The 27,102-nt window shown below is 43.8% G+C and overlaps 1 protein-coding gene across 4 annotated transcripts in view; it reads right to left on the reverse strand.

Moving 5' to 3' along the window:
- Positions 1 to 7,059: 7,059 nt before the first annotated feature.
- Positions 7,060 to 27,102, reverse strand: part of SF3B3 (splicing factor 3b subunit 3) — a 35,313-nt gene continuing 15,270 nt past the window's right edge. For all 4 annotated transcript variants that reach the window (XM_040329319.1, XM_040329321.1, XM_040329320.1 and 1 more), the window contains 15 exons: positions 23,395 to 23,546; positions 22,315 to 22,470; positions 21,708 to 21,863; positions 21,453 to 21,596; positions 17,313 to 17,435; positions 16,792 to 16,946; positions 12,733 to 12,907; positions 12,385 to 12,590; positions 12,137 to 12,293; positions 11,932 to 12,057; positions 11,623 to 11,835; positions 9,492 to 9,590; positions 9,253 to 9,396; positions 8,789 to 8,893; positions 7,060 to 7,548 (listed from right to left, as the gene is read on the reverse strand). In XM_040329319.1, the coding sequence (XP_040185253.1) occupies positions 7,408 to 7,548; positions 8,789 to 8,893; positions 9,253 to 9,396; positions 9,492 to 9,590; positions 11,623 to 11,835; positions 11,932 to 12,057; positions 12,137 to 12,293; positions 12,385 to 12,590; positions 12,733 to 12,907; positions 16,792 to 16,946; positions 17,313 to 17,435; positions 21,453 to 21,596; positions 21,708 to 21,863; positions 22,315 to 22,470; positions 23,395 to 23,546 (2,252 nt within the window). In that variant the 3' untranslated portion in view covers positions 7,060 to 7,407. The remainder of the gene's footprint in view (positions 7,549 to 8,788; positions 8,894 to 9,252; positions 9,397 to 9,491; positions 9,591 to 11,622; positions 11,836 to 11,931; positions 12,058 to 12,136; positions 12,294 to 12,384; positions 12,591 to 12,732; positions 12,908 to 16,791; positions 16,947 to 17,312; positions 17,436 to 21,452; positions 21,597 to 21,707; positions 21,864 to 22,314; positions 22,471 to 23,394; positions 23,547 to 27,102) is intronic.

Consider the following 27,102-nt stretch of genomic DNA (forward strand, 5'->3'; position numbering starts at 1 on the left):
ATTTCTCATAACAATGATGGGGCACAATTTCTCCTAATGATATCAACGATGGGGCCAAATGACACCAATGATGGGACACATTTCCTTCAAATGACACCAATGATGGGACACAATTCCTTCCAATGACACCAAAGATGGGGCACAATTTCTCATGATAACAATGATGGGGCACAATTTCTCCTAATGATATCAACGATGGGGCCAAATGACACCAATGATGGGACACATTTCCTTCAAATGACACCAAAGATGGGGCACAATTTCTCATGATAACAATGATGGGGCACAATTTCTCATGATAACAATGATGGGGCACAATTTCTCCTAATGATATCAACGAGGGGGCCCAATGACACCAATGATGGGACACATTTCCTTCAAATGACACCAAAGATGGGGCACAATTTCTCATGATAACAATGATGGGGCACAATTTCTCATGATAACAATGATGGGGCACAATTTCTCCTAATGATATCAACGAGGGGGCCCAATGACACCAATGATGGGACACATTTCCTTCAAATGACACCAAAGATGGGGCACAATTTCTCATGATAACAATGATGGGGCACAATTTCTCATGATAACAATGATGGGGCACAATTTCTCATAACAACAATGATGGGGCACAATTTCTCATGATAACAATGATGGGGCACAATTTCTCATGATAACAATGATGGGGCACAATTTCTCATGATAACAATGATAGGGCACAATTTCTCCTAATGATATCAACGAGGGGGCCCAATGACACCAATGATGGGACACAATTCCTTCCAATAAAAACTAATGATGGGACACAATTCCTTCCAATGACACCAATGATGGGACACAATTCCTCCCAATGACACCAATGATGGGGCACTGTTTTTTCCCCACAGACGTCAAGACATTTTATACTTCCAATGGCCACAGTTCGGCCCTCCTAAAGTCTGAAGAGCAGTAAACTGGCCCTTTGTTTAGAAATTTTTCGAGGCCCTGCTCTATATCACTGAAAATTTGAACAAAAATCACTAAATTGCCATGAACTTTCCTACCCGGTGCTTCTCAACACTCACTGAAGCTTTACACCAATTGTATGTCCTCTTTTGAGTCTAGGAAAGGCAGCAGACCAAGACTGGAAGAAGGTTGAGTTTTCTCCTTTGTAGGAGGAGGACACATTCTGGCTTCTATACAGAAGTCCCAGCATTCCACTTTTACCAGCGTTATCATCCACACAAGCCAGCTATGACGAGAACCAGGACAGGGAAATGACAGCAAGCATAGAAAACTGTTCTCCGTTCCTGGCTCGCCTGTCAAAATTTGGTGTTTGGTGTATATTTTGTTAGCCCGCCTTAATTGCTACTAAATTCCCACAATTATGCCGACAGAGACCTTAGGCCCCTTTCACATTAGCGGACCGTTCGTCCGTTTATTACAAGTCCGTTTACAGACTTGTAATGCTTCCCTATGGGATCGCGTCCGTTAGCGGATGGAGCATCCGCTAACGTCCGCAACCATCCGCGTCCGTCGGCTTACCTGTAGGTGCTTGAAATATCTCCCTGACCGGTCTAGGAGATATTTGCAAATCGCGGTACAGCGATTTGTTCTGCAGATGCGCCGGAGTTAGAAAGGGCACGCTGTGGTGGCGAGAGCTGATGGATTGAAGTGGTGAAGGCAAAAAAAGATTGGTAAGGAAAGAGTGATAAGGGCAGAAAGATTGGTAAGGGCAGAGAAGGGAATTATGGGCAGAGAAGAGTGGTGAAGGCAGGGAAGAAAGGTATGGGCAGGGAAGAGTGGTGAGATTAGGGAAGAAATGTATGGGCAGGGAAGAGTGGTGAGGGCAAAGAAGGGAGGTATGGGCAGGGAAGAGTGGTGAGATTAGGGAAGCAATGTATGGGCAGGGAAGAGTGGTGTGGGCAGGGAATGAAGGTATGGGCAGGGAAGAGTGGTGAGGGCAAGGAAGAAAGATATGGGCAGGGAAGGGAGGTATGGGCAGGGAAGAGTGGTGAAATTAGGGAAGAAATGTATGGGCAGGCAAGAGTGGTGTGGGCAGGGAAGAAAGGTATGGGCAGGGAAGAGTGGAAAGAAAAGGAAGAAAGGTACGGGCAGGGAAGAGTGGTGAGGGCAAAGAAGGGGGGTATGGGCAGGAAAGAGTGGTTAGGGCAGGGAAGGGAGGTGTGGGCAGGGAAGAGTGGTGAGATTAGGGAAGAAATGTATGGGCAGGGAAAGGTGGTGAGGGCAGGGAAGAGTGGTGAGGGCAAGGAAGAAAGATATGGGCAGGGAAGGGAGGTATGGGCAGGGAAGAGTGGTGAGATTAGGGAAAAATGTATGGGCAGACAAGAGTGGTGTGGGCAGGGAAGAAAGGTATGGGCAGGGAAGAGTAGAAAGGCAAGGAAGAAAGGTACAGGCAGGGAAGAAAGGTATGGGCAGGGAAGAGTGGTGAGGGCAAAGAAGGGAGGTATGGGCAGGGAAGAGTGGTTAGGGCGCAGAGAAGGGAGGTATGGGCAGGGAAGGGAGGTATGGGCAGGGAAGAGTGGTGAGGGCAGGGAAGGGAGGTATCGGCAGGGAGGTGTGGTGAGGGCAGGTAAGGGAGGTATGGGCAGGGAAAAGTGGTGAGGGCAGGGAAGGGAGGTATTGGCAGGGAAGAGTGGTGAGGACGGGGAAGAAATGTATGGGCAGGGAAGAGTGGTGAGGGCAGGGAAGAAAAGTATGGGCAGGGAAGAGTGGTGAGGGCAGGGAAGAAATGTGTGGGCAGGGAAGAGTGGTGAGGGCAGGTAAGGGAGGTATGGGCAGGGAAAAGTGGTGAGGGCAGGGAAGGGAGTTATGGGCAGGGAAGAGTGGTGAGGACGGGGAAGAAATGTATGGGCAGGGAAGAGTGGTGAGGGATGGGAAGAAAAGTATGGGCAGGGAAGAGTGGTGAGGGCAGGGAAGAAATGTGTGGGCAGGGAAGAGTGGTGAGGGCAGGGAAGAAATGTGTGGGCAGGGAAGAGTGGTGAGGGCAGGGAAGAAATGTGTGGGCAGGGAAGAGTGGTGAGGGCAGGGAAGAAATGTGTGGGCAGGGAAGAAATGTGTGGGCAGGGAAGAAATGTGTGGGCAGGGAAGAGTGGTGAGGGCAAGGAGAGCATGGCAGAGTGCTGATTAAGTTGGGTGGGGGGGGGGGGGGAATGTGTGTAGATCTGTATCACGACCATCTCTAGAAAAAGTATTTGGCTCTCTAATTTAATATTCATTTCAGTTTTTCATTTTTAGGATTCGGATGCCTAAAGAAGAAAGCTGGATGAAAAATGGGAGGCTTTCCAACATTCTTTTGTCTAAATAAAAAAAAAAAAAAAAACCATTAGTACGAAAGAAGACGGATCGCTGCTATTGCATTTCTTATCTCCGCAATCATAGCAAACAGGAAGCATTGTATCTGGGGAGCAACAATGACTGAATGACTAAAACATTTAGGAGAGTTTGGAGAAAATCGTTTTTTTCCCTCACATTTTTTTTTTTATCCTCGAAAAAAATATCGATATTTAAAATGACATTACAAAATTAAGTCAAAAATGCAATTTCGGGGTCAAAAAGTTATCAGCAACTAGACCGATAATGATAAATGTATCTCTGGACGTGAAAGTATGAAATACGGTCCAGTCATTGCAGAATGTCTGGTAGGAAAAATATTCTATCAATTGAAAAAAGGAAAGCAGCAGATTGCTGAGCAATGGTGACAGTAAAATCTTCATCATCTGCTGATCTAATTTCCGCAGGTTTCGTAAGAAAAGATTCCTGCGTTTTTGTACCATTTTTTTGCAGCTGCTTTAAAAAAAGAAATATCTTTAGCATGACTGAGCAAAAAACGAAATTCCGAACGTTGAGGGAGTGGAGGGCGACTCCTGGGCTGGCAGGGGGATGTTTTTCTTGGCCGCTGTTACAGAATTTGGCGCAAGGAGAATTTCCGTATCTGTGATTCTTCTCGCCATCATTTTAATATGTAAAATGCTGGGAAAAGGAAAAAGGGCTCCACCCAAAACTGACCGGAAACATCTGTCACCAGGATCTCCGCACTTATCTGAATCCCCCATTTCATCATCTATCCCCGACCTACCCCAGACTATGCGGCGAAATGTGCCGTCGTATGTTCCCCATACATAGTTGTATTTATTAGTTCATTCGTTATACTACCCATTAGTTCAATTGTTTTTTCCCTCCTTAACCACTTAAGACCCGGACCATTATGCAGGTTAAGGACCTTGTCCCTTTTTGCGATTCGGCACTGCGTCGCTTTAACTGACAATTGCGCGGTCGTGCAACGTGGCTCCCAAACAAAATTGGCGTCCTTTTTTTCCCACAAATAGATTTCTTTTGGTGGTATTTGATCACCTCTGCGGTTTTTATTTTTTGCGCTATAAACAAAAATAGAGCGACAATTTTGAATTTTTTTTTTTTTTTTACTTTTTGCTATAATAAATAACCCCAAAAAAGATAAAACATTTATTTTCCCTCAGTTTAGGCCGATACGTATTCTTCTACATATTTTTGGTAAAAAATAAATAAAAATAAAAAATCGCAATAAGCGTTTAAAGCGGGGGTTCACCCGTACATAACACCTTTTCCCCTTAGATGGATGCTCGTTTTGTCTAGGGGAATCGGCTAGTTGTTTTAAAATATGACATGTACTTACCGTTTACGAGATGCATCTTCTCCGCCGCTTCTGGGTATGGGCTGCGGGAATGGGCGTTCCTATTTTGATTGACAGTCTTCCGACGGTCGCATCCATCGCGTCCCGATTTTCCGAAAGAAGCCGAACGTCGGTGCGCAGGCGCAGTATAGAGCCGCACCGACGTTCGGCTTCTTTCGGCTACTAGTGACGCGATGGATGCGACCGTCGGAAGCCTCTCGGAAGACTGTCAATCAAGAAGGAACGCCCGCTCCCAAAGACCCATACCCGGAAGCGACGGAGAAGATGCATCTCGAAAACGGTAAGTACGGATCATATTTTAAAACAACTAGCCGATTCCCCTAGACAAAACGAGCATCCATCTAAGGGGAGAAATTGTTTTATGGGTGAACTCCCGCTTTAACGATTGGTTTGCGCAAAATGTATAGCATTTACAAAATAGGGGATAGTTTTATTGCATTTTTATTAATATTTTTTTTACTAATAATGGTAGCTATTTTTTCGTGACTGCGACATTATAGCGGACAATTTTGACACATTTTTGGGACCATGGTCATTGTCTCTGTACTGTGATGCACAAAGAAAGTTTACTTATTCTAAGGCCTATCATTACAGCACTTAAAGTAGAATTCCAGGATATACCCTAGTCCTAAAAATGCTCCCCCCCCCTAATGCTGCCTAACCTGTGTAAGAAAGATGTATATACTTGCCTATAATTTAGCCCACTTTGGTCACATGATCCAGACCCCTGTGTCAGCCAGCAGCAGATGTGGGGGAGAAATGACTACAGATGGGCCATAGGAGTTTATGGGTAACACCGCTCCAGGATAACTAGCCATTGTCAGGTGTCCTCTCCCCTGCAGCTGCTGCTGACACGTCATGGACTGGAGCAAATTGAGTATATACATCTTTCTTACACAGGAACTAGTATATATATATATATATATATATATATATATATATATAAAAAACTAAAAAAAAAAAAAAAAAACTTGTGGCGCTCCAATCTTTCATACAGGCATACCCCACTATTAAGTACACAATCGGACCAGAGATTGTATGCAAAACAAAAATGTACTTAACCACTTTAGCCCTGCAGAATTTGGCTGCCAAATGACCGGGCCACTTTTTGCGATTCGGCACTGCTTCGCTTTAACCGACATGCGACGGGACTCCCAAATAAAATTGAGGTCCTTCCCCCCCCCCCCCACAAATAGACCTTTCTTTTGGTGGTATGTAATCACCTACAGTTTTTTTTTTTTTTTGCGCTATAAATATAAAATTAGAGCGACAATTTTGAAAAAAAAAAAAAAATCAAATGTTTTACTATAATAACTATCCCCCCCCCCCCAAAAATAAATCTATAAAAACATTTTTCCCCTCCGTTTAGGCCGATATGTAATCTACATTTTTTTTTTACCAAAAATAAGAAAATCGCAATAAGCGTATATATTGATTGGTTTGCGCAAGTTATAGAGTCTACAAAATAGGGGATAGTTTTATGGCATTTCAGCAATCAGCGTTTTTTAGCGTGACTGCGACATTATGGCAGACACAGACACTTGACATCATTTTGGGACCATTGTTATTTATACAGTGATCAGTGCTATAAAAAGTGCACAGATTACTGTGTAAATGACACTGGCAGGGTTAGCCCCTAGGGGTCAATGAAGGGTTTAAGTGTGTCCTAGGGAGTAATTCTAACTGTGTGGGGGCTGGACTACATGTGACATGACACTGATCACTGCTCCGGATGACAGGGAGCAGAAGATCAGTGTCCTGTCACAAGGCAGAACAGGGAGATGACTTGTTTACACAGGCATCCCCCTTCTCCGTGACACAAAACGCGGGACACCGGTGGACAGAGTCCGCAGGGTCACAGGGGCTCATGGCAGGGGTGCGCGCGCCACGAAATTCAAAGAAACGTATATACACACACACACACACGTCGTTTTGCGCAGCTGTGCCATTCTGCCAACGTATATAGTTGTGACATGGTCGGCAAGTGGTTAAAGTGAAGCAATACCCATTTCCACTTCTCAAACGGCTGTAAATACACTGGCTCTATGGGAAATCTTGGTCAAATTGACATGGCACTGCTCCCGAACCATAAGTGACAGGGGACACCAAACTTGGGGACCCAGGACTACAACAGGGTAGATTACCTAGGCAAGCTGGCCGACCCCAAAATCAGATATGTTGTACTCCTGGGTCCCCGTCACCTATAGTTCAAGCTGACCAAGATTTCCCATAGAAGCCAATGTTATAAACCGGGAGCCATGTCAAGCTGACCAAGAATCCCCAGACGTAAATGTGTCCGTAAAGCGGGGCAATGCCTGTATACTGTTTCATCATCACATGGTGGTGACCATTTGTTATTCATGCCTGCCAATAAAATACAAATGAGGTAGAAAAACATCTTTTATTTGCCTTCAGTCGGACAAGATAGCCAGAATGTGCCATTCCAAAGTGTTCTGCAAATCGACTGAACATCAAATTAAAAACAAAAAAACAAAATATAATTTTACAAAATGCTATTTACAAGATGCACCCGATGGGAAGGAGAGATGGCTCCACTACACACTGTACACAAATCGCAATGCCGACCCAGCAGCGCCATTACATGCTGACAGAATTCAGCCCACAAGTCCTTGCACGGCAGTCGTCCACACATTGATATCGGCAGACCCATCATTGAAAAATAAAATAAAAACAGGAGGGAGGTGTAGGACCCTGCCAACGTTCGTAGTTTCACATTAAAAAGCATAACGGGTTCGAATATCTTCAAGTTTCTTGGAGACTTCAGGAGGCGTCCTGTCCAATTCTTCTGCTACACTCTTCTGTTTAATCGGCTCCATAGAGTTGAACTGCTCACACAGATCTCCATCAATCACATTCTGAGGGGGAAAAAAATTGTACAATGTAAGGGAAAGATAAAATCCACCCCGTTCCATATCTACATTACCCGCTCCTGCCGTGATTAGACACAGCGGGAGCCGATCTGCTGTTACCAGCCGATTATTAGGCAGAACAGCGATCTGCCTATATATAAAAGGAAGATCATAGATCTGTCAGTACAGAAGGCGTGGATCCTGTAAAGCAGAAACATGGATCCATGCCCTTCCCTAGTAAAAGCACCTCCTCCACAGTACACAAGCACTGGCTAGGCTCACAGCTAGGGTCAGAGTTAATCCTTTGATCACCCCTGTTTAACCCCTTCCCAGCCAGTGTCATTAGTAAAGTGACAGTGCAGATCGTTAGCACCAATGACTGCATTAGTGTCACTGGTCCCCAAAAGAGTGTCAGTGTCCGGCCTGTCCGCCGCAATATTGCAGTCTCGCTACAAGTCGCTGATCGCCACCATTACTAATAAAAAAATAAATACAACTAAAGTAAAAATATCCCATAGTTTGTAGACGCTATAACATTCGCGTAATCAATATACTCTTATTAGGTATTTTTTCTTTACCAAAAATATGTAGCAGAATACATATTGACCAGCCATTCACTGGGAAGCTCAGTGTGCTGCTGCTTCTCATTCCCCCTCAGCTCATATGCAGCTGAGAACAGAGGGAATGTGATCACTTTATATATATATATATATATATATATATATATATATATATATATATATATATATATATATATATATACATATACATATACATATACACACACACACACACACACACACATATATATATATACATATACACACACACTTCCATTTTTTAAATCTATACACAAATGGTTTGCCTGTCATTTCCATTTAAAACTGAATGGGTTGTTTTAAAAAAGGTGATCTACAGTCACTTTAAACCTGTGGTGGCTTTTGTTTGTGGGACTGGATTCCACAATTATCTTCTGATACAGAGAAGGCTCCCAGTCCCGTTTCCTGCTCTATGTAGTATAGAGAAGATGGCAATGACACTTCTGTGAGCTGGTATGATCTGCCCAGCAACAGTCATGACCTACCTGCCTACATTGACTGGCAGCTGTGCCATTAGCCGCTCTCAGTTGCACAACATTGTTTGCTAGGAATTGCAGAATCACCCCACAGCTGCCGCCCTGTAGCAGTAAAAGTGCTATGGGGCAGACGGAAAGCATTCAATCCCCAGATACACACAAAAGTCTTACCTTGACAGGGAAGTAATAAGATCGATAGCTGAGGTGATCGCGGCCACAGATTGGGGGGTGCTCCGAACGCAAGTGCATCTCTACATGCTGGAAGAAGTCGTGATCCTGTTTATGAGACACAAAAGATAAAAACAATCTTAGATTATGGCATTAACGTTTGTTCACCTGTATTAACATTTGGGCTGCCATTGCCAAGCGCTGTATGAAAAAGCTTTCTGGCTGCCACCGGTTTCAATAATTTGAGTCACTTCAAACCCAAAATTTGGGATTTTCTTTATCTTTTCACGGATAATGGTAAACAGGACATATAGAGGGTAAATTTTAACAGGGGCACAGAGAAATAAAAACTGACAGGTGTTCTAATCTCTCTTCACTCTATCCAAAGCTAAGAAAGTTTTACCATTAAAGTTTAAGCTAAAGAGAAAAATAATAATATGTCCATGAAAATTAGGCTATGTATGTACCTCATGAGAAGTAAACGGGACAAGGATTCCAATCCCGCCTGACAGAGTAGTGTAGACCAGGGACTCTGATCCTCCAGGAATCAGGGTGGTCTTTTGCAGCGATAGCACAGTCTCTCCTACATGATAGTTCATGATCACCTCCGCCTGAAAAGGAAAGAAACAGTCATGGCACGGCTCTGACCAAAAAAAATAAATAAAAAAAATCCCCCGCTACGGAACTGTACAACAGAAATAATTACCTTCTGAGAAGCTCCATTAAGAAGTCCCCTGTCCCACAGTGCCTTGTTACCAGTAGGATCTTCATCCACATCGTCATTTGTGTTGGTAGGGAGACGAACCTGTGAAGAACCATAAGAGTCATCATCAGATAATTCAACAGCTCAGGCAATCACAACTTAAATACTCAAAGATGCAAAGCTTCTTACTTACAGAAAGGATAGACACCCCCCCCACCCCCCCCAATCCGTGTTTCTAGATTGTGCTTGCCACTGTGCAGAGCGATTGCTCTGGTTACTAACCACTTGACCTCCGGAAGATTTACCCCCCCTCCATGACCAGATAGTTTTTTGCTACACGGCATTGCGTTACTTTGACAATTGCAATGCTGTACATAAATTAAATGTATGTCCTTTTCTTTCCACAAATAGAGCCTTCTTGTGGTGGTATTTGATCACCACTGCGTGTTTTATATTTGAAAAAAATATATTATTTTTGTTTTAGAATCAAAAAGGTCTTCATAGTTTTAGGCCAATTTGAAACAAGATAAAAAAACGTACATGGATTAATGTGCGTAAAAGTTATGACAACTACAAACTAAAGTGTGGTCAGTTCTCCATCTGTGCTGAGAACCCTGTATGCTCTCCTTGAAATATCAGGTAGGAAGGCTGCCACTCCAGGTGAGCACACAAGAACAATCAATGTCCACTCAGGAACCAATGGGTGCCGGCAATGCACGGGATATGCAAAAGAAGAAAGATATGGACAGCCGCACTCCAATTTCTTAAAAAAGACGTGCCCTTTATTGGGTAAAGGAAAAATGTACTACAAGTATCAGCACACAGTGGGAAAAACAACTGACGCGTTTCGCATTGGATGTCAGCTAGTGTAGCTATGACTAAGCATTGATATCCAATGCGAAACGCGTCAGTTGTTTTTCCCACTGTGTGCTGATACTTGTAGTACATTTTTCCTTTACCCAATAAAGGGCACGTCTTTAAAGCGGAGGTTCACCCATACCCTACACATTTTCCCCTTCGCTTTACGCTCGTTTTGTCTAGGGGAATCGGCTATTTGTATTAAAATATGATCCGTACTTACCCGTTTTCGAGATGAATCTTCTTCTGCCACTTCCGGGTATGGGCTGCGGGAATGGGCGTTCCTTCTTGATTGACAGTCTTCCGAGAGGCTTCCGATGGTCGCATCCATCGCGTCACGATTTACCGAAAGAAGCCGAAAGTCGGTTGCGCAGGCGCAGTATAGAGCCGCACCGACCCTCGGCTTCTTTCGGCTACGAGTGACGCGATGGATGCGACCGTCGGAAGCCTCTCGGAAGACTGTCAATCAAGAAGGAACGCCCGCTCCCGAAGACCCATACCCGGAAGCGACGGAAGAAGATGCATCTCGAAAACGGGTAAGTACGGATCATATTTTAATACAAATAGCCGATTCCCCTAGACCGAACGAGCAGGAAGCTAAGGGAAAAAAAAAAAAAAAAAATGGTTGAACTCCCGCTTTAAGAAATTGGAGTGCGGCTGTCCATATCTTTCTTCTTTTGCATATCCTTGAAATATCAGGCTTGTCTTGTCACACCTCCCCTGCTCAGCCTTCACTGGGAAGCTTGGCGTGATGCCGTTTCTCCTCCCCAAGCTCTTATGCAGCTGAGGGAATGCGATCACTTAATAAAAAAAAGGTATTTACAATGTGTGTGTGTGTGTGTGTGTGTGTGTGTGTGTGTGTGTGTGTGTGTGTGTGTGTGTGTGTGTGTGTGTGTGTGTGTGTGTGTGTGTGTGTATATATATATATATATATATATATATATATATATATATATATATATATTATATATATATATTACATACATACACACACACACACACACACACACACAATGTTTTGCCTCTCATTTCTATTTTAAACTTAATGGATTGCTTCACAAGGCGATCGTTTACAATCACTTTACATTTTTGAACTAGGAGCGCACAGCTGTAGTTGGCAAATTAGTCCTTGGCCAAACACATACTGACACTGCTAAGCTTGGGTCAAGAAAGCGTTTGCAAAAATGCGTTGCCTTCCTATCTCAAAGCTCCACCCTACCCCCTCCAAACCCCACCACTTTTTCAGGTGGGGAGGACAATGGTAGCTTCAACTCACCACACAGATATTCCCAAACTTGTCTGCCCCAGCAACCGTTTCATAGTCCAGCAAAGAAGAGGTGGTCACCCAGCGGGGGTGTGTGTCATCAGCAAATATGATCAGTTGGTTCTCATTTCGCTTATACCGCACCCAGAACAAGCTCTCCTGGACATCTGACACGATCACTCTGTGTCCAATAGTTTGGATCCCCACGATGAAGTTTGGAACATGCTTAAAAAAATAAATAAAAAAAAATAAATGTAAAAATTAGAAATAGTCTTTGAGCACAGCTAGAAAGGGGATCATGGCGGAGCGCCCAACACTCACCTTGTTTTCACACTTCCTCAGAAGCTTCTTCTTTCCCAGGTCATAGATCCTCAGCAATTTGCCCACCCCTATCAGGACTCGCCCCTGGTAGGGTGCAATAGCGGCTGGAACTTCCTCTACTGGGGTCTGGGTGGAGAAAAGAGAGTTCAGTCAGGTGACCTTCCCACAAGGCAGATGCCCCCCACTCAGATTTATCTCCACATACCTTGTGTACAAATTCCAGTTTCTCCCCATTGTTTATCAACTTGTAGGTATACACCAATCCTCCAGCAACCGAACGCGGGTTCAGTATAAGATCTTTGGCCACGCCTACCAAGACATACCAATCATCCCCAGTGTTACTGAACCGACACACGGTCACGCTGTAGATGAGAAGAGCGATTATTAAAAAGCTGCCAGGCAGAACAGACAGTTCTCAAATGAACAACACCACACTGAACTGATCAACCCCACCTGAATGCCGCCTCATTCTGCTCCAGCTGTACCAGGTCCAATGTGTTTCCCTGGATGGGATTCAAAACCCTGATGACCGACGCCCACTGCCCATTGCCTGCTTTGGGAGCTCCAAAGATCGATTCAGGCAAGTTCTCATTCAGGAATGCTGCCGCCATTTCTGCTGCCAGTTCTCGTTCATCCTCTCCTGCAGCTTCGACCATTTCCTACAAAAAAAAAAAAAAAAGTTAATTGTATCAAAAGCAAAAGCATAGTGAAAAGTCCCTTGGGGAGCATCTCAGATGAGGGACCATTACACAGATGTATAGCAGTAGGCAATCTTTCATGCATCCCCACCCATACACTCACCTCTGCCATCTGCTGCTTGCGCTGAGCCTTGGTGGCTTCCGTGTAAGCATTGTGATCAGTTTCTATAATGATCAAATTGCTACTTTCGGGGTGGATGACAAACTTGCGTGGGGTGTACTGAAGAGGGAAGGCCACCTGATTAAACACTGCACCCAACTTCTCCAACGCCAAAATTCTGCACAGAGAAAGATGAAACAAAGTTCAACAAAAAGCATTGACCTCAAACACAAGAAGAGCTGCCTCACGTTTTTCTTTACAGCTCCTAGGGTATTCCTAGACACTGGAAAATAGGGATGCACTGATGTCAGTGGCGATACAGAGTATCCGTACTCGTGAAAATGCTCCCGATACTTAAGACCGCTTTTTGCTGAAAAACGGGGGTCACAGGAGTGCAAAACGAACCCAGTCAAACAAGCCCAGGCTGGACTTCTCCTTTAAGCATGAAAATTATAAAGAGCTAAAAAAGTGAGGAGCGCGATACGCATGTGTTGTGTAAAAATTGGAAAAATTTAAGCGATTTTAGAAAGATAATCGTGTTTGTGTGTGAATGGTTGTGCTGGCACTTTTAGTTCCACGTCTTGTGTGTCCTGTTAGCTCTATGAGGAGCTGACCCCCACCCCTTTTTCATGAAAAAGAATGTGCTGGACGAGACAAGGTCATAATAATCGTAGTCATAACAAAACGCGCCAGGTTAATCTAACCAGTGTTATCGTTGATCTGTTTTAAAAAAAAAAAAAAACGGGTTTAATGAAGGATAACCCTGCATGAAAAACCGAGCAGATTTCACTTGCAGACAGTTTACATACACGTTGCAGATTCCTGCGCAGAAAAAGAATCTGCACGTTGTGGTGAGATTATGGTACAGAGAGAACCAGATGCCAAAAACAGCAGCTGTAAAAGCCAGGGTCCAATGTGCACAAGGCCTAAAACTGCTATCTATTAAATTCTCCCCAGGAGTGTGCCTCCCTGGCCGAGACTACCTCCACCTAAGCCTGTGGGGGTTCCAGGTTAAGGGCTTTAGCAGGGATGGTTAGTGTTCAAAGTATTGATCAAAAAAGGGGAGATTGTTAAGGAAATTGTAAATCTATATCTATATATATCTATATCTATAAAACTCAACGTGTATGTATGCATGTATGTATGTATGTATGTATGTATGTATGTTCCAGCATCACGTCAAAACGGCTAAAGATATTAACATGAAACTTGGCACACGTTACTTATATGTCAGCAACAAACATAGGATAGGTTCATGGAGCTAACGTATCGTGGCCCCGACCTGCCTATGGCTATCTACCCATTGTGAGACCCCACGGGTCTTATTTTACTTCCAGACCCGTGTATAATCTCTCCTAATATACCGCGTGTGATTCAAAGTTGAACCCCTCACTAAAGTGAGGTTGATAGACACAACTACTTACTATTCCATATAACGGGAGAATGCACATTCACACGGACATATAATAGTTCACACAAACATGCTCCTATTCCCCCTTTTTTTTTTTTCTCCCCTCTTTTCCCTTTTACCACATAACTTGGTTTCTCTACGGCAAACAAGATGCTTACAGTTATATTTGCTTTTACTGTATGTAATGTTTGAGACGATATTTGTCCCTCTATCTTTTTCTCTTTTACCTCTGAATAAAATAAGATTGAATTAAACATAGGATAGGTGGTTTAACCCTTACCCACCCCTATTTGCCATGGTCGGGGTTTTCCTTTAAAGTCCCATTCAACTCTATGGGAAATACATGTTACTTCATAACTTCCAAACGGCTGTACATATTTCCATAACACTTGGTCACATGTTAATTATATGTCCACTTAAACTATAGGATAGTTAATTTATCCCTTAACTACCCCCATTTGTGAGGGTCGGGGTTTTTGTTTAAAGTCCCATGCAAATCAATGGGAAATGTATGTTCCCACATAACTTCTGTACGCCTGGAGATATTTCAATAATACCTGCTACACATATTACTTATATGCCAAATAAAAATATATGACAGTTAAATTAACCCTTACCTACACCCTTATATAAAAGATGGGTATATTTATATTACTATGATTTTCCTCCCCAAAAGGTTAAGATAGGAAGACCGGGCAACGCCAGGAATTCAGCTAGTTCTGTAAATAAAATTATACTCTTATTTTGAATGTTTGCCTATGTATTGCACATGGCACGAATAATGATTTAAACACATGTTGCATTCTTTCGAGTCCCGATTAGAATTTAGCCAGCCGATGTTACGCCCCTCGTTACCATAAAAATACAATTGCATTATTAATGTGATACCTACAAATTCGTGTGTATAAAACACTTCAATTGCTTTGAATAAACAGACCAGTTATTTGGAAAGATGCCGAGTATCTTTTGTGTCTGTTCCCTACTGCAGAAGTTATTAATTTGGAACCACTAAAAATCGATGAGGGTAGCAGTAGCCCATCTATAAAATTTCCAGAACAGTAATTTAAAAACTGTGAAGCTTTAAACAAAGCTGAAAATGCTCCTGCTATAAAAGAAGACCATTTACATCCCTCCTGAAGCCTGCCAGAGATGTATTCCTCCTGTTCCAACGTGTTGCTTTGACTCTTAGACCCACATTACGCATTCTCTCTTCCCTGACACAGTAGCTTTGAGAAAAGCAATGATGTGATAAAAAGGAGATGCTGGACCACACTTGCGGGGGTTTGAGAGTTGGCGCCTGGGGTGATGGGGGTAAGCAGTATCTGCTGGGTGTCTTAGCAACGTCCCAGCAACAATCCAGGAAGGGATTATGCCATCTCTGGAAGTCTCTCACTTGAGGCTTCAATAAACAGACTGCGGTCGCCCCGGACATGTGTGAAATGGTTCCATTAACTACTTGCCGTCGCCGCACCGTCATTTTACGTCCACAAGGTGGCTCTCCTAGGCGAGACCACGTAAATGGACGTCCTACCCTTTAGCCGCCACTAGGGGCGCACGCGCGCCGCCGGAGGCGCGCGCGCGCCCCCCGCTCGCCCCCGACTCCCGTGCGTGTGCCCGGCGGGCGCGATCGCCGCCGGGCACACGCGATCGCTCGGTACAGAGCGGGGAACGGGAGCTGTGTGTGTAAACACACAGCTCTCGTTCCTGTCAGCAGGGGAAATGCTGATTTTCTGTTCATACAATGTATGAACAGAAAATCAGTGTTTCCCCAAGTGAGGCCACCCCCCCCCCCACAGTAAGAACACACCCAGGCATACTTAACCCCTTCCCCGCCCCCTAGTGTTAACCCCTTCACTGCCAGTGGCATTTTTATAGTAATCTAATGCATTTTTATAGCACTGATCGCTATAAAAATGCCAATGGTCCCAAAAATGTGTCAAAAATGTCCGAAGTGTCCGCCATAATGTCGCAATACCGAAAAAAAAATCGCCGATCGCCGCCATTACTAGTAAAAAAAATATTAATAAAAATGCCATAAAAATACCCCCTATTTTGTAAACGCTATAACTTTTGCGCAAACCAATCAATAAACGCTTATTGCGATTTTTTTTACGAAAAATATGTAGAAGAATACGTATCGGCCTAAACTGAGGAAAAAAAATGTTTTTTTATATATTTTTGGGGGATATTTATTACAGCAAAAAGTAAAAAATATTCATTTTTTTCAAAATTGTCGTTCTATTTTTGTTTATAGCGCAAAAAAAAAAAAACGCAGAGGTGATCAAATACCACCAAAAGAAAGCTCTATTTGTGGGAAAAAAAGGACGCCAATTTTGTTTGGGAGCCACGTCGCACGACCGCGCAATTGTCTGTTAAAGCGACGCAGTCCCGAATCGCAAAAAGTACTCTGGTCTTTGGGCAGCAATATGGTCCGGGGGGTAAGTGGTTAAAAGCCGGTCCGATTCACATGTTATGCACATCCGATTCCCATATATGTGAACCAAGCTTTAATCAACAGGTGGCCCTTACCTGCATAGGCAGTTTTGTTTAAGCTGAACTAATCCTTTACCTGTACACTACATAAAATATTTAAATATAAACTTTTAAAAAGGAGTATTCACAAGTTCTGCTATGTAAATAAGCCCCCTTACCTCAGTGTGTTAGTTGAGATTGCTACAATACCCTCCGGACATTGTTCAGACGCAAAGCCAGACGCGTATTCCAGTGTTTCATAGGACAACGGTGTCAGGTGAAAGCGGGACTGGTAAGAATAGCTGAGCCAGGAGCGACTGGACATAGCAAGCACCTGCCAAAAAAAAGAGGAACTGGGGTAAAGATTCAGCCCTAAAATACGAAAGACCTGTGAAGGAGGAGATGACCAAAGAAGAATGCAGGACGGCCAGCTAGGAGCGAGAGGGAACAGCTTGTTTCGAGCCAGTGGGTAGAAAAACAAAATAAGAGGAGGTCACCCACATTTCCTGACATACGTCGAAGGCTGACGCTTGATGGCAATTTACATTGCTAGTACAAGTACTAGTCTACTTCTAGTGACATTGGCAGGCAGTGATGTGGGGTTTTGGAGTGTGGAAGGAAACCGGAGTATCCGGAGGAAAAACTCATGCTAATACAGGGAGAGCATGCAAATATAATGCACAAGTGCTCAGATACTCACCGCCTCCTGACCTTGCATCCGGACTCTGAAAAGTTTGACAGGCCGTGACCCCAAGTACCGGGTTCTGGTATCAGACAAGTCTCCTGTTACCGGGTCTAACACAGTTCTTAGCAGTACTCCGTTCTACGGGGAGAAGAAGCAGTTTGCCATTATTTTGTAAACATAACAGTAATCACATAAGGGATGTGCTGAGCATCTGGTTCTGGTGCACAGCTATTGCAAATGTTTTTTGGTGCATAGTAAAAAAGTGGTAAAGCTAAATTCACACAACATTTATAGTGCAATTTTACCTTAAAAAGGAGACGTGAACTTTAAAGTGTTACTAAAACCAGGAGCCTGCCATTCACTATATCTGATCTCCCACAGTACATGGAAAACGCAATTATTTTAATAAATATAAACTGCTAAATACCTTTTCTCATCAGCATTATATAGCAGTCTTGTGACCTCCTACAAGCCTCACCAGAAACAGATGGAAGAGTTTTCATACTGCACTGAGCTGTCCTATAAGGCTGCAGGGCTCAAGACCATGTCTGGAAAGTGCCGATTGGCCCTGTGCTGATCACATGCACTCTCCCAAGAAAACAAAAAACCTCTCTAGCAATACACACCAAACTGAGCATGTGCAGCCTGACTCCAAAGAAAGGGTTGATCGGAGAAGACAGGATCAAACAGCAGCTTTTTACACAACGCAGATGATTGACCCCTTAGGTTCCACTGCGAGTAAAACAACCATGCTTTACTGTATATACAGACTGATTTTACTGTTGTGCATTTAGTAACACTTTAAAAAGGTGCATTTTACCTTCCCTAAATCATCCGTTTTCCTCTACAAATACACACTTACATAAAACAGCCACAGTCTGTTTTTTTTTAAATCATGCAGGGCAAGTCTTCCGTGTCCTGGCCATGCCTGTGCATTACAACCTCAAACTTCTGCAATGCACAGGCACAGCCAGGACAGTGAAGACTTGCACTGCTGGATGTAAACAAACAGCAGAACTGAAGCAGCAGATGGAGGCAATTATGAAGGAAGAAAGATGGGGAGGAGGAAGAAGATTTAAAAGTTCACTTATTTAATATTAGAGCTAGATTCAGGTTAAGCTTAAGTTTACAGCTCAGGTTAAAGATAAAAGTGTACTTTCAGCACTTATCTGAGATTCTCGCTCATTTCTAAATTGCTAGGGAGAACGGCTTTGCTGATTAAACTAGAATATTTGACCTTTACAGTCAGGTACCTCCAGCAGGGATGTGAAGGGAAGACTACAGACTTAATCCAGACCAATGAGCTTTCTGACTCTGGTTGTCCATTGGGCTCCCTCTAGTGGTAGCCAGGAGGAGCTACTGCTCCAGAGATGTAACCCGCCACCAATACTGCAGTTCCAGCTTTTGAATTTTCAGCTTAAAAAGCAAAGCATTTTCCCCTTTGTAAAATTACATTTATGAGCAGGGCCAAGGAGCAATAGAAGAAAAAAAAAAAAAAAAAAAAAAAAAAAAACCACACACCACACACACACACATTTGTGAAAAGTGAGACACTGAAAAACAAGCTCAAAACAGTGAATACATAATTTTCCTCTTTAAAGCGGGGGTTCTCCCTAAATTTTTTTTTTTTTCTAGCATGTCATTCAGCATAGTAGCGCGAGCTACAGTATGCCTTTATATATTATTTTTTTTGCGCCGTACTCACTGTTTAATCGGGTTGTAAAGTTTCAGGGGAATGGGCGTTCCTATGCAAAGGGCTCGTGATTGACGGCCGGCTTTGGCACGTCACGCTTCACGGAAATAGCCAAAATAGGTGTTTGCCCTTCACGGCGCCTGCGCAGTCAGCTCCGATGTCTGTGCGCAGGCGCCGTATAGCGCCGGGAAGAGCCAAGACCTACTCCGGCTATCTTCGGGGAGCGTGACGTGCCATAGCCGACCGTCAATCAACTTCCCTCTGGATAAGAACGCCCATTCCCCACGGGGAGTCTGAATCTTCACTGTAGGATTAAACAGTGAGTACAGGGCAAAAAAATAAAAATAAAGGCATACTGTAGCTCGCGCTACTATGCTGAATGACATGGTAGAATGTTGTTACTGATGGTAAACGACCGCTTTAATGATAGCCTCGCCTTAACCACTTGCGGGTGTGGCTCTCGTTCTGGGTAGACGTCATATGACGTCGTCCCAGAACTGGGGTAAATGGGTGTTTAGCCCACTTACAATGGCATCCCTTGAGTCAGGATATCAATAGTCAACATTGAGAGGTTTGGTGCATCTTAACACCATTTCTTCCCTGTATTGTGTTACTCACTTCTCTATTAAGTACCTGCTGTATTGGTAAGACTTGGTAGGCATTTGGTGTTAGGAGTTTATTTTTTGATTGCATAACTTTTTTTTGGACATCTTGTTATAAAAAAACGTAATAAAAGAAAAAAAACTTTAAAAATAAACCCCTCTAAAAGGGAGCTTCACCCAACATGTTTTGTCAAAAATGACATCATGATCCTACCTGAAACATGTTAGGTGAAGCTTGAGGCTGTGATGATGCTACACATACACGCACATTCGAGGATTCTGGGATATGTTACAGTTTAAGCAAATCGTTTGTAAGCGTTTTTAACTGTTTAATAAAAGGTAGCAGATTTCATTACATGTATGATGCTAATGTATTGCTCCTGAATAGTGAGGAAGCTTTTTGTAGGCGATCGACTGTCCCATGTGCCACAGTGTGGAGGAACAACCTGCTTAATACAAACACGACTTATGACGTCTGGTGTGGAGGTGGCAATATGCTCTGGTAAGCCCCAGAGTACTCGTGGAGGACACGTGGTGAGAGTGGATTCACAGAGTTATATGTTTCTATTAAGTTCACTCTTTAGAGGACTACTATTTCATGTGGGGTCTACTATCACTTCTACCAAATGTATCGACTATATACACACACTATAGGAATCATTGTTAGCATTTTTTTCCTCCCTCATGTATAATACTACTACTGAGCGCAGAGTGAGAGATTGGGAGGCGAGCAATTCCCCCCATGTACCACGGTGTGGAGGAGCATCTTGCTTGATACAAAATCCACTTGTGAATTCTCATGTGGAGGTTGCATATGCTCCGTTAAGCGTCAGAGGTCGGCGTTTGTAGAGGATACACACGGAGTGGAATTATGAAGATATCCTGTTTATAGAGTTGTATAGTTTTGCATGGGGTTCTTCTCAAGAGGACCTTCTGTGTTATTGAATATTGATCTTATATTTATAGCGGTCGCTGAGCTGGCTCTTCAGTGTATTCACCCTTTAGGAGGTTTTATATTTTTTTAAGGATATGTTATGAGTTTATATCACGGTGTAAACGAAAAAAAAAAAAAAAAAAAACACGACCACACACACACACAACAGTGCAATCAAAAAATAAACACCCAACACTAAATGTCTCCCACGTCTCACCAATACAGCAGGTACATAATATAGAAGCCAATAACACAATATGGCTAAAAAATGTATCCCAATTTTTATCAAAAAGAGTAGGCTTCTTTCAAAGTTCAAAAATAAACTTGTATAAAATGAGGCCATCATTAAAGAGGAATATTCGTTATTTAGTCACCATTGAGCTCGCTGTTTAGAGTGTCATTTCACTTTTGTGTTTTTTTTTTTATATATTCCTATTGAATATTGTATTCACAATGGTTAGAGCCAAGTGTTGGTTCATCCTAAATAGGAGTCATAATATTTACCATTGAGCTTGCTCTTCAGCGTGCCATTTCACTTTTTAGAGCCCCCCCCCCCCCACTTTAGTTTTGGTATATAAATCCTGTATGCCAAGAATACTGCACTTAAAAAAAAAAAAAAAGGAATTGTATTGTGTATCCTATACCTTAGTGCTGGCTGCTTTAATGATTTCGTTATTTTTTGCACAGCAGATTACACTTTCTTCATTAAAAGTACACAACCGAAGAATCAGAAAGTTACTGTGAGGCGTATAAAACATAATAAAAATGGTATTAGAGCGGAAGCCTTGCGCACCTGAATTCTTATTACAAAATTAACAATTAGAAAGGCTAAAACCCAAGGTATCCGTGCTGGACGGTAGTTCCATCTGCTCTGATCTTTTAATTTGCACCACCATATGTAGTCTGTGATCCCGCCCACCTCTCACCTGAAGTCCTATGTTAAGGTAGAGGAAGCCAATGGAGCCTCGTTCTCCCAGCTCATCTTGTCTTTCTGCCCCTCCCATCTCCACTATACAGAGGGCCTCGGGCTGGGCAGGGAGGGCCTGCATACTGAGAGGCTGTAGACAGTCCTAGAGGAAGAGAACAAAAGCAGTCAGGAGGGACAAGAGCATGGCAGCTGCCTACCGCGGCAAGAAGTCCACATAACGGCCACAATACATCAAACAGCAACCAGAACTCACCGAAGGGTCCAGAGAAATTATCCGGACTGTGTTATCTATAAGACCAACAGCCAAGAAGCGCGATCGCTGCTCCCCTTGTGGTACATTGGCCAGACTCATACACACCACATCGGCAGACATTTCCTTCCTCTCCGTGTACTCATTTAGCTGCCCTGACTGGGGGAAGGAAAAAAAAAAAATTCAAATAAAAAGTGGAAATCTGGGGTCTCAAAACAGGTAATACAATTAAAAGCGAGGTGTAGGATGGGCGTTTTAGAAGCAGGGAATACAGTACATGTGTGGTGGAGGTCAGAAGCAAGTAATATGGCTTGAGTAAGGTGAAGGTTGTGCAGGGGGGGGGGGGGGGGGGGGGGGGGGGGGGGGGGGGGTCTCAAAAGCAGGCAATATGGTTGGAGTAAGATGAAGGTTGGGGATTGGGGGGTCCCAGAAGCAGGTAATATGGTTGAAGGAGAAGTTTTGAGGGGTCTCAGAAGCAGGCAATATGGCTGAAGTAAGGTGGTCTGGGTCTCAGAAACAGGTAATATGGTTGGAGTAAAGTGAAGGTTGGGGATTGGGGAGGGGGTCTCAGAAGCAGGTAATACGGTTTATACAAGAATGGTGTACATACAGGGTCCATCTCAAAGTAGACGAGCTCCCCTCCAGTCAGAGCGATCACCACCTGACGCTGGTTGACCGCACACTTCACAATGATCTTTTTCCCTGGAGTCTTCCACTCATTGACTCTCTTGTCTGCACGAATATGACGGATTCCATCAGGATACACCTGAAATAAAACACACAGATGCTGCAGATCACATTCACCAAGAGCCATTTACATTAGGGACAGGAATCAAAAAGCACTTTTTTTTTTTTTTTTTTTGGAACACAAAGTACAGATGTGTGCTTTAGGTAGGACACACACACACACACACACACACACACACACACACCTTAAAAGGGGGCTGTAAAGGTTTGTGTTTTTTCACCTTAATGCATCGATCGATAGCAGCCATTGGCTTCCGCTGCTGTCAATCAAATCCAATGACATGGGCACCGGGGCCGAGTCATACACTCAGTGTCTATGGAGTGTATGACTCAGGAGCACACCCGCAAGGTAACCCCCCCTCGGGAGAGAGAGCTTCCCACAGTGGGTTATCCAAGTCGCCGAGGGACCCCAGAAGAGGATGTTTGGGGCCACTCTGTGCAAAACGAGCTGCACAGTGGAAGTATGACAGGTTTGTTATTTTAATTTTAAAAGGGAACCTTTAGTATCACTTTCACACTGAGGGTGTTTTGCAGCACTATAGCGTTAAAATAGCGCCTGCAATCTGCCCTTAAATAGCTGCTCCTCACTCCAGTGGCTTTCACACTGGAGCTGTGCGCTGGCAGGGCATCAGAAAAGGTCCTGCCAGCAGCTTCTTAGGAACACATTAGCAGCGGTGAAGTAGCTTCTCAAAGGCGTTATAAAAAAATGAACTTTATTATTATTTAAGACACCAGCTGCATTTTGGTCTTCTACAGTTTCAGAAAACTAGAGATCTCGTTTAAGCTGAATTTTTAAACAGGTCGGCAAAAAAAAAACCACTGAAGTCCTGCTTAGGCTGGCACTCTTTGGCAAAGTGAACATAGATACACCCCCCACCCACAGCCAAGAAAAAGGATCATCATGTGTTCACCAGCCAATCCTCCATCACCTCGAGGATCTCACCTGCACTAGGGCATCTTCTCCTAGCAGAGAGCAAGACAGAGTTGGGGTTGTCCCAAGAAATCCAGAGTCTGTCACTTCCTCTACAGTCTCACCGATAGAGAGTACCAGGGTGGCGTTCACGAAGGACACTATGATGTACGCATCGTACTCATCTGTAAAAAGGAGTGCAAGAATAACCCAAATTAGACCGACTTTAGAAGAGCCATACACTGGTCACATGCATTGCTGTATCAGTTATTATGCATTATACAACATATCTGGGTCAAACAGAAAAACTGCACCTTGACTGGCAAAGGTTTAAATTTTTAATCAGTACTTAAAAAATATAGAAGACCAGTCAGTTTTCTGATAAAAAGGCAATGCCTGTGTTACCTGGAATGCCCCACAATGCAACACCCAGAGATTCTGCCGAACAAGTATATGGTACACGATGATGTATGTATATAAGATGGAATAAGTAAATATGGAACCTGGCAGGACCTCCAAAGTATCAAAAAGGGTGCCACGTTATAATTATCAGAGAACACATAGTGTGGGCTGTACAGCATCTTCTCTGATAAGATCAGCAATGACTGAAAAGGCCTCTAATCTCTTCACATTTATAACATTGGCTGTTCATTTCAATGTATTGTGTGGTATGTGAAGTATGGAGCCATTTAGGAATTTGTCAGCAGACTGAAGCATCTGGAAGGATAGTTTTCTCCAAGTCATCTTCCAGGACGGCTTACAGAGAGATAGGCTCCTCCCACCTAGCATAGGAAACACACAATCCACATTATAAAAAAGACAGCCCACAGGCAGTAGCCCCTCAGTATTCATAAATAACCAGAGGCACAGATAAATGTCTTCTCCTAACGCTAGGCAGAAAAAAAACTGGGGCTGCATGATGCAGAGAGTGGGATGTACCCAGGGGACCCGCCCCCTGGGAGGTGCTGTACTGAGAGAAGTGTTTTAACACTTAAAGTGCCGTTTTTTTATGCCTAGGATATATAACCCTAAGGTCAATGCTGCTGTGTCCGTCCATGAACGGAAGAGAAAACTCCCATTAGTGTAACCAGCTTAGTCCGGGGTCCGGCTTCCAAACCTTCATAAACATTACCGATCGGGTCTGTTCTCTAACCAGAAACAGGCTGTCAGGAGGAAGGTGCTTAAAGCGGAGGTTCACCCAAAAAACTAAATGTTTAACATTACATTCAGCCGAGTTGTCAGAATGACAATCGGCTGTTTTTTTAAATTTTATCCCCGTACATACCGTATTTTCACCGCCGCTTCCGGGTATGTCTTCTGCGGGACTGGGCGTTCCTAATTGATTGACAGGCTTCCGACCGTCGCATATTGCGCGTCACGAGTTGCCGAAAGAAGCCGCAGGCGCCGTATAGAGCCGCACCGACGTTCGGCTTCTTTCGCCAACTCGTGATGGTCGGAAGCCTGTCAATCAATTAGGAACGCCCAGTCCCGCAGAAGACATACCCGGAAGCGGCGGTGAAAATACGGTATGTACGGGGATAATATTAAAAAAAAAGCCGATTGTCATTATAACAACTCGGCTGAATGTAATGTTAAAAATTTTTTTTTTGGGCGAACCCCCGCTTTAAATCTGTGGTCCCACCCAGATCAGGTAGTTCTGTTTTTTTTCCCCCTCTCTGTAAGCAGTCCTGGAAGAGGACTTGGGAAAACGCGAGAGTTATTACCCGTTAACTAATTTTTCCAAGAATGGCGTCAATTCCCTCCCTTGTTTTTATAAGTCTAATGATGTAATTCCAAGCTGGTTGCACTAATAGGAGTTTTTTTATTGTTTTATCTGTGCCTTCGGTTATTTATTATTACCGAGGGGCTACTGCCTGTGGGCTGTCTTTTATAATGTGAATCATGCGTTTCCTGTGCTAGGTGGGTGGAGCCCATCTCTGTAAGCAGTCCTGGAAAATGAGTTAACCGGCAATAACTCTTGTTTTACAAGCCCAGCCTCTCTTCAGAGCTTCAGCAGCCATTACACTGGGCATCCAAAAACACGGCAAAGCCTGGTAACAAGCAACATGAGAAGAGATCTATACACACCTGTATGTGTGGAGGGGGGTTATACCATCACCTCCTCCACCAGCACACACCTGTGGAAGAAACAGAAAGGCTTGGTATTGGGAGGGTGTCATCACCAAGTACCAGCCAGAGTTAGTATGTGCTGAAGAAGATGAGGACAACAAATCACAAGATGTTACATCTTCCTGCTCCAGACACAACACAGAGCTTAGGAAGTAACCAGCAACTTCACCCAACAGTGTTATGTGGTCAGCGAGTCCTGATCTGTGAACTGGGAAGGAAAGCGTGCAATGTCAATGCCCTTTGTACCTCAGATATACACATGTATGCCCGATACATCCAGGTACACATTCCCCACAATGCACACACATCCGCTCCTCTGTACCCTCAATGCACGAATATCTGCCCCCTGTACCCCCAAACACATGTCTGAAGGATGAAAAGGCATCCCATGCTCCCCTCTCTCCAATCACAGATCAGATCTTGCTGGAAATCCTTCTTAAAAAGAGACCTGAACTAGGAGAAATATGAATGATGCCATTGTGAATATATTTCTAGGATTGCCAATTGGCCATCTCCAGCTCGGTTCACACTGGATGCCGATGCGGCTCCCAGCAGGGGTCTCCTGTGCGTTCCCGTTCACCATTTCAGGTCCGATTATAGCCCCAATATTGGGCCGTATTCGAACCTGAAACAGATCAAAAAGACGCACAGGGCTCCCGTGCAAATTCACACCGGAGCCACATCGGAGATATGTGAACCGGCTCCATAGAGCCATTCACATTCTCCTGCTATTGTGAATTGGATGCAGGGATACTGCATCCAATTCGCAATAGTGTGAACCCGGCCTTACAAACAGGCATGCAGAACGCCTGATGTGAATACTTTTAGGTCAGTGCCTGAAAGTACTAAAACCTCTGGATTAGCATAAAGTTCAGGGAACATACTTTAATGAAGATTGGTAATCAATGGCAGTGTTCATATTCACTCAATACATATTTTCTTTACAGTGTCTAGCCAAACATTTTAGTTTTGAATGGATTGGGAAAACCCGATGCCTTGTACACACGGTCAGGATTCCCGACTGGGGGGGGAAAAAAAAAAAAAAAAAAAAAAGAAGGAGAACATGCTCTCCCGTACACACAAGCGGGTTTTCCGACAGGAAAACTCAGATGAGAGCTTTTGGCCAGGAATCCCGGCCGTGTGCATGTTCCATTGGAATGTTTCCGACGGAAAAACTGCTGGTTTTCTTGTACACACGGCTGGGTTTTCCGGCGGGAAAAAGTCAGCCGGCAATCACGGTGGGAAAAAGAGCAGGTTTTCTTTTTTTTCGCCCAGCAGTTTTCCTGTCGGAAAAACTGCGGAGGAGCATACACACGGCTGAGATTCCCGGCCAAAAGCTCTCCTTGCAGTTTTCCCGTCGGGAAACCCGGTCATGTGTACGGGGGCTTGAAGCTTTCTTCACGCCTTGGTGCGGAGACGTCAGTTTTTCTGCATGCCTTCTGCAAGTGCTGAAGGAAAATGGTTCATGTGCCCTGTTCACATCACAACATGCGCACATAAAAACTGATGTCAACATGCATAAAAATGAACTAAAAAAACACACATGAAAACTGATGTAAACTCATGTCCCTGCAAGTGAAATCTGTGCGATTTTCCCATCAGTTTTCAGGC

The sequence above is a fragment of the Rana temporaria genome, chromosome 11, assembly GCF_905171775.1.
Source record: "Rana temporaria chromosome 11, aRanTem1.1, whole genome shotgun sequence".
Classification (NCBI taxonomy): domain Eukaryota; kingdom Metazoa; phylum Chordata; class Amphibia; order Anura; family Ranidae; genus Rana; species Rana temporaria.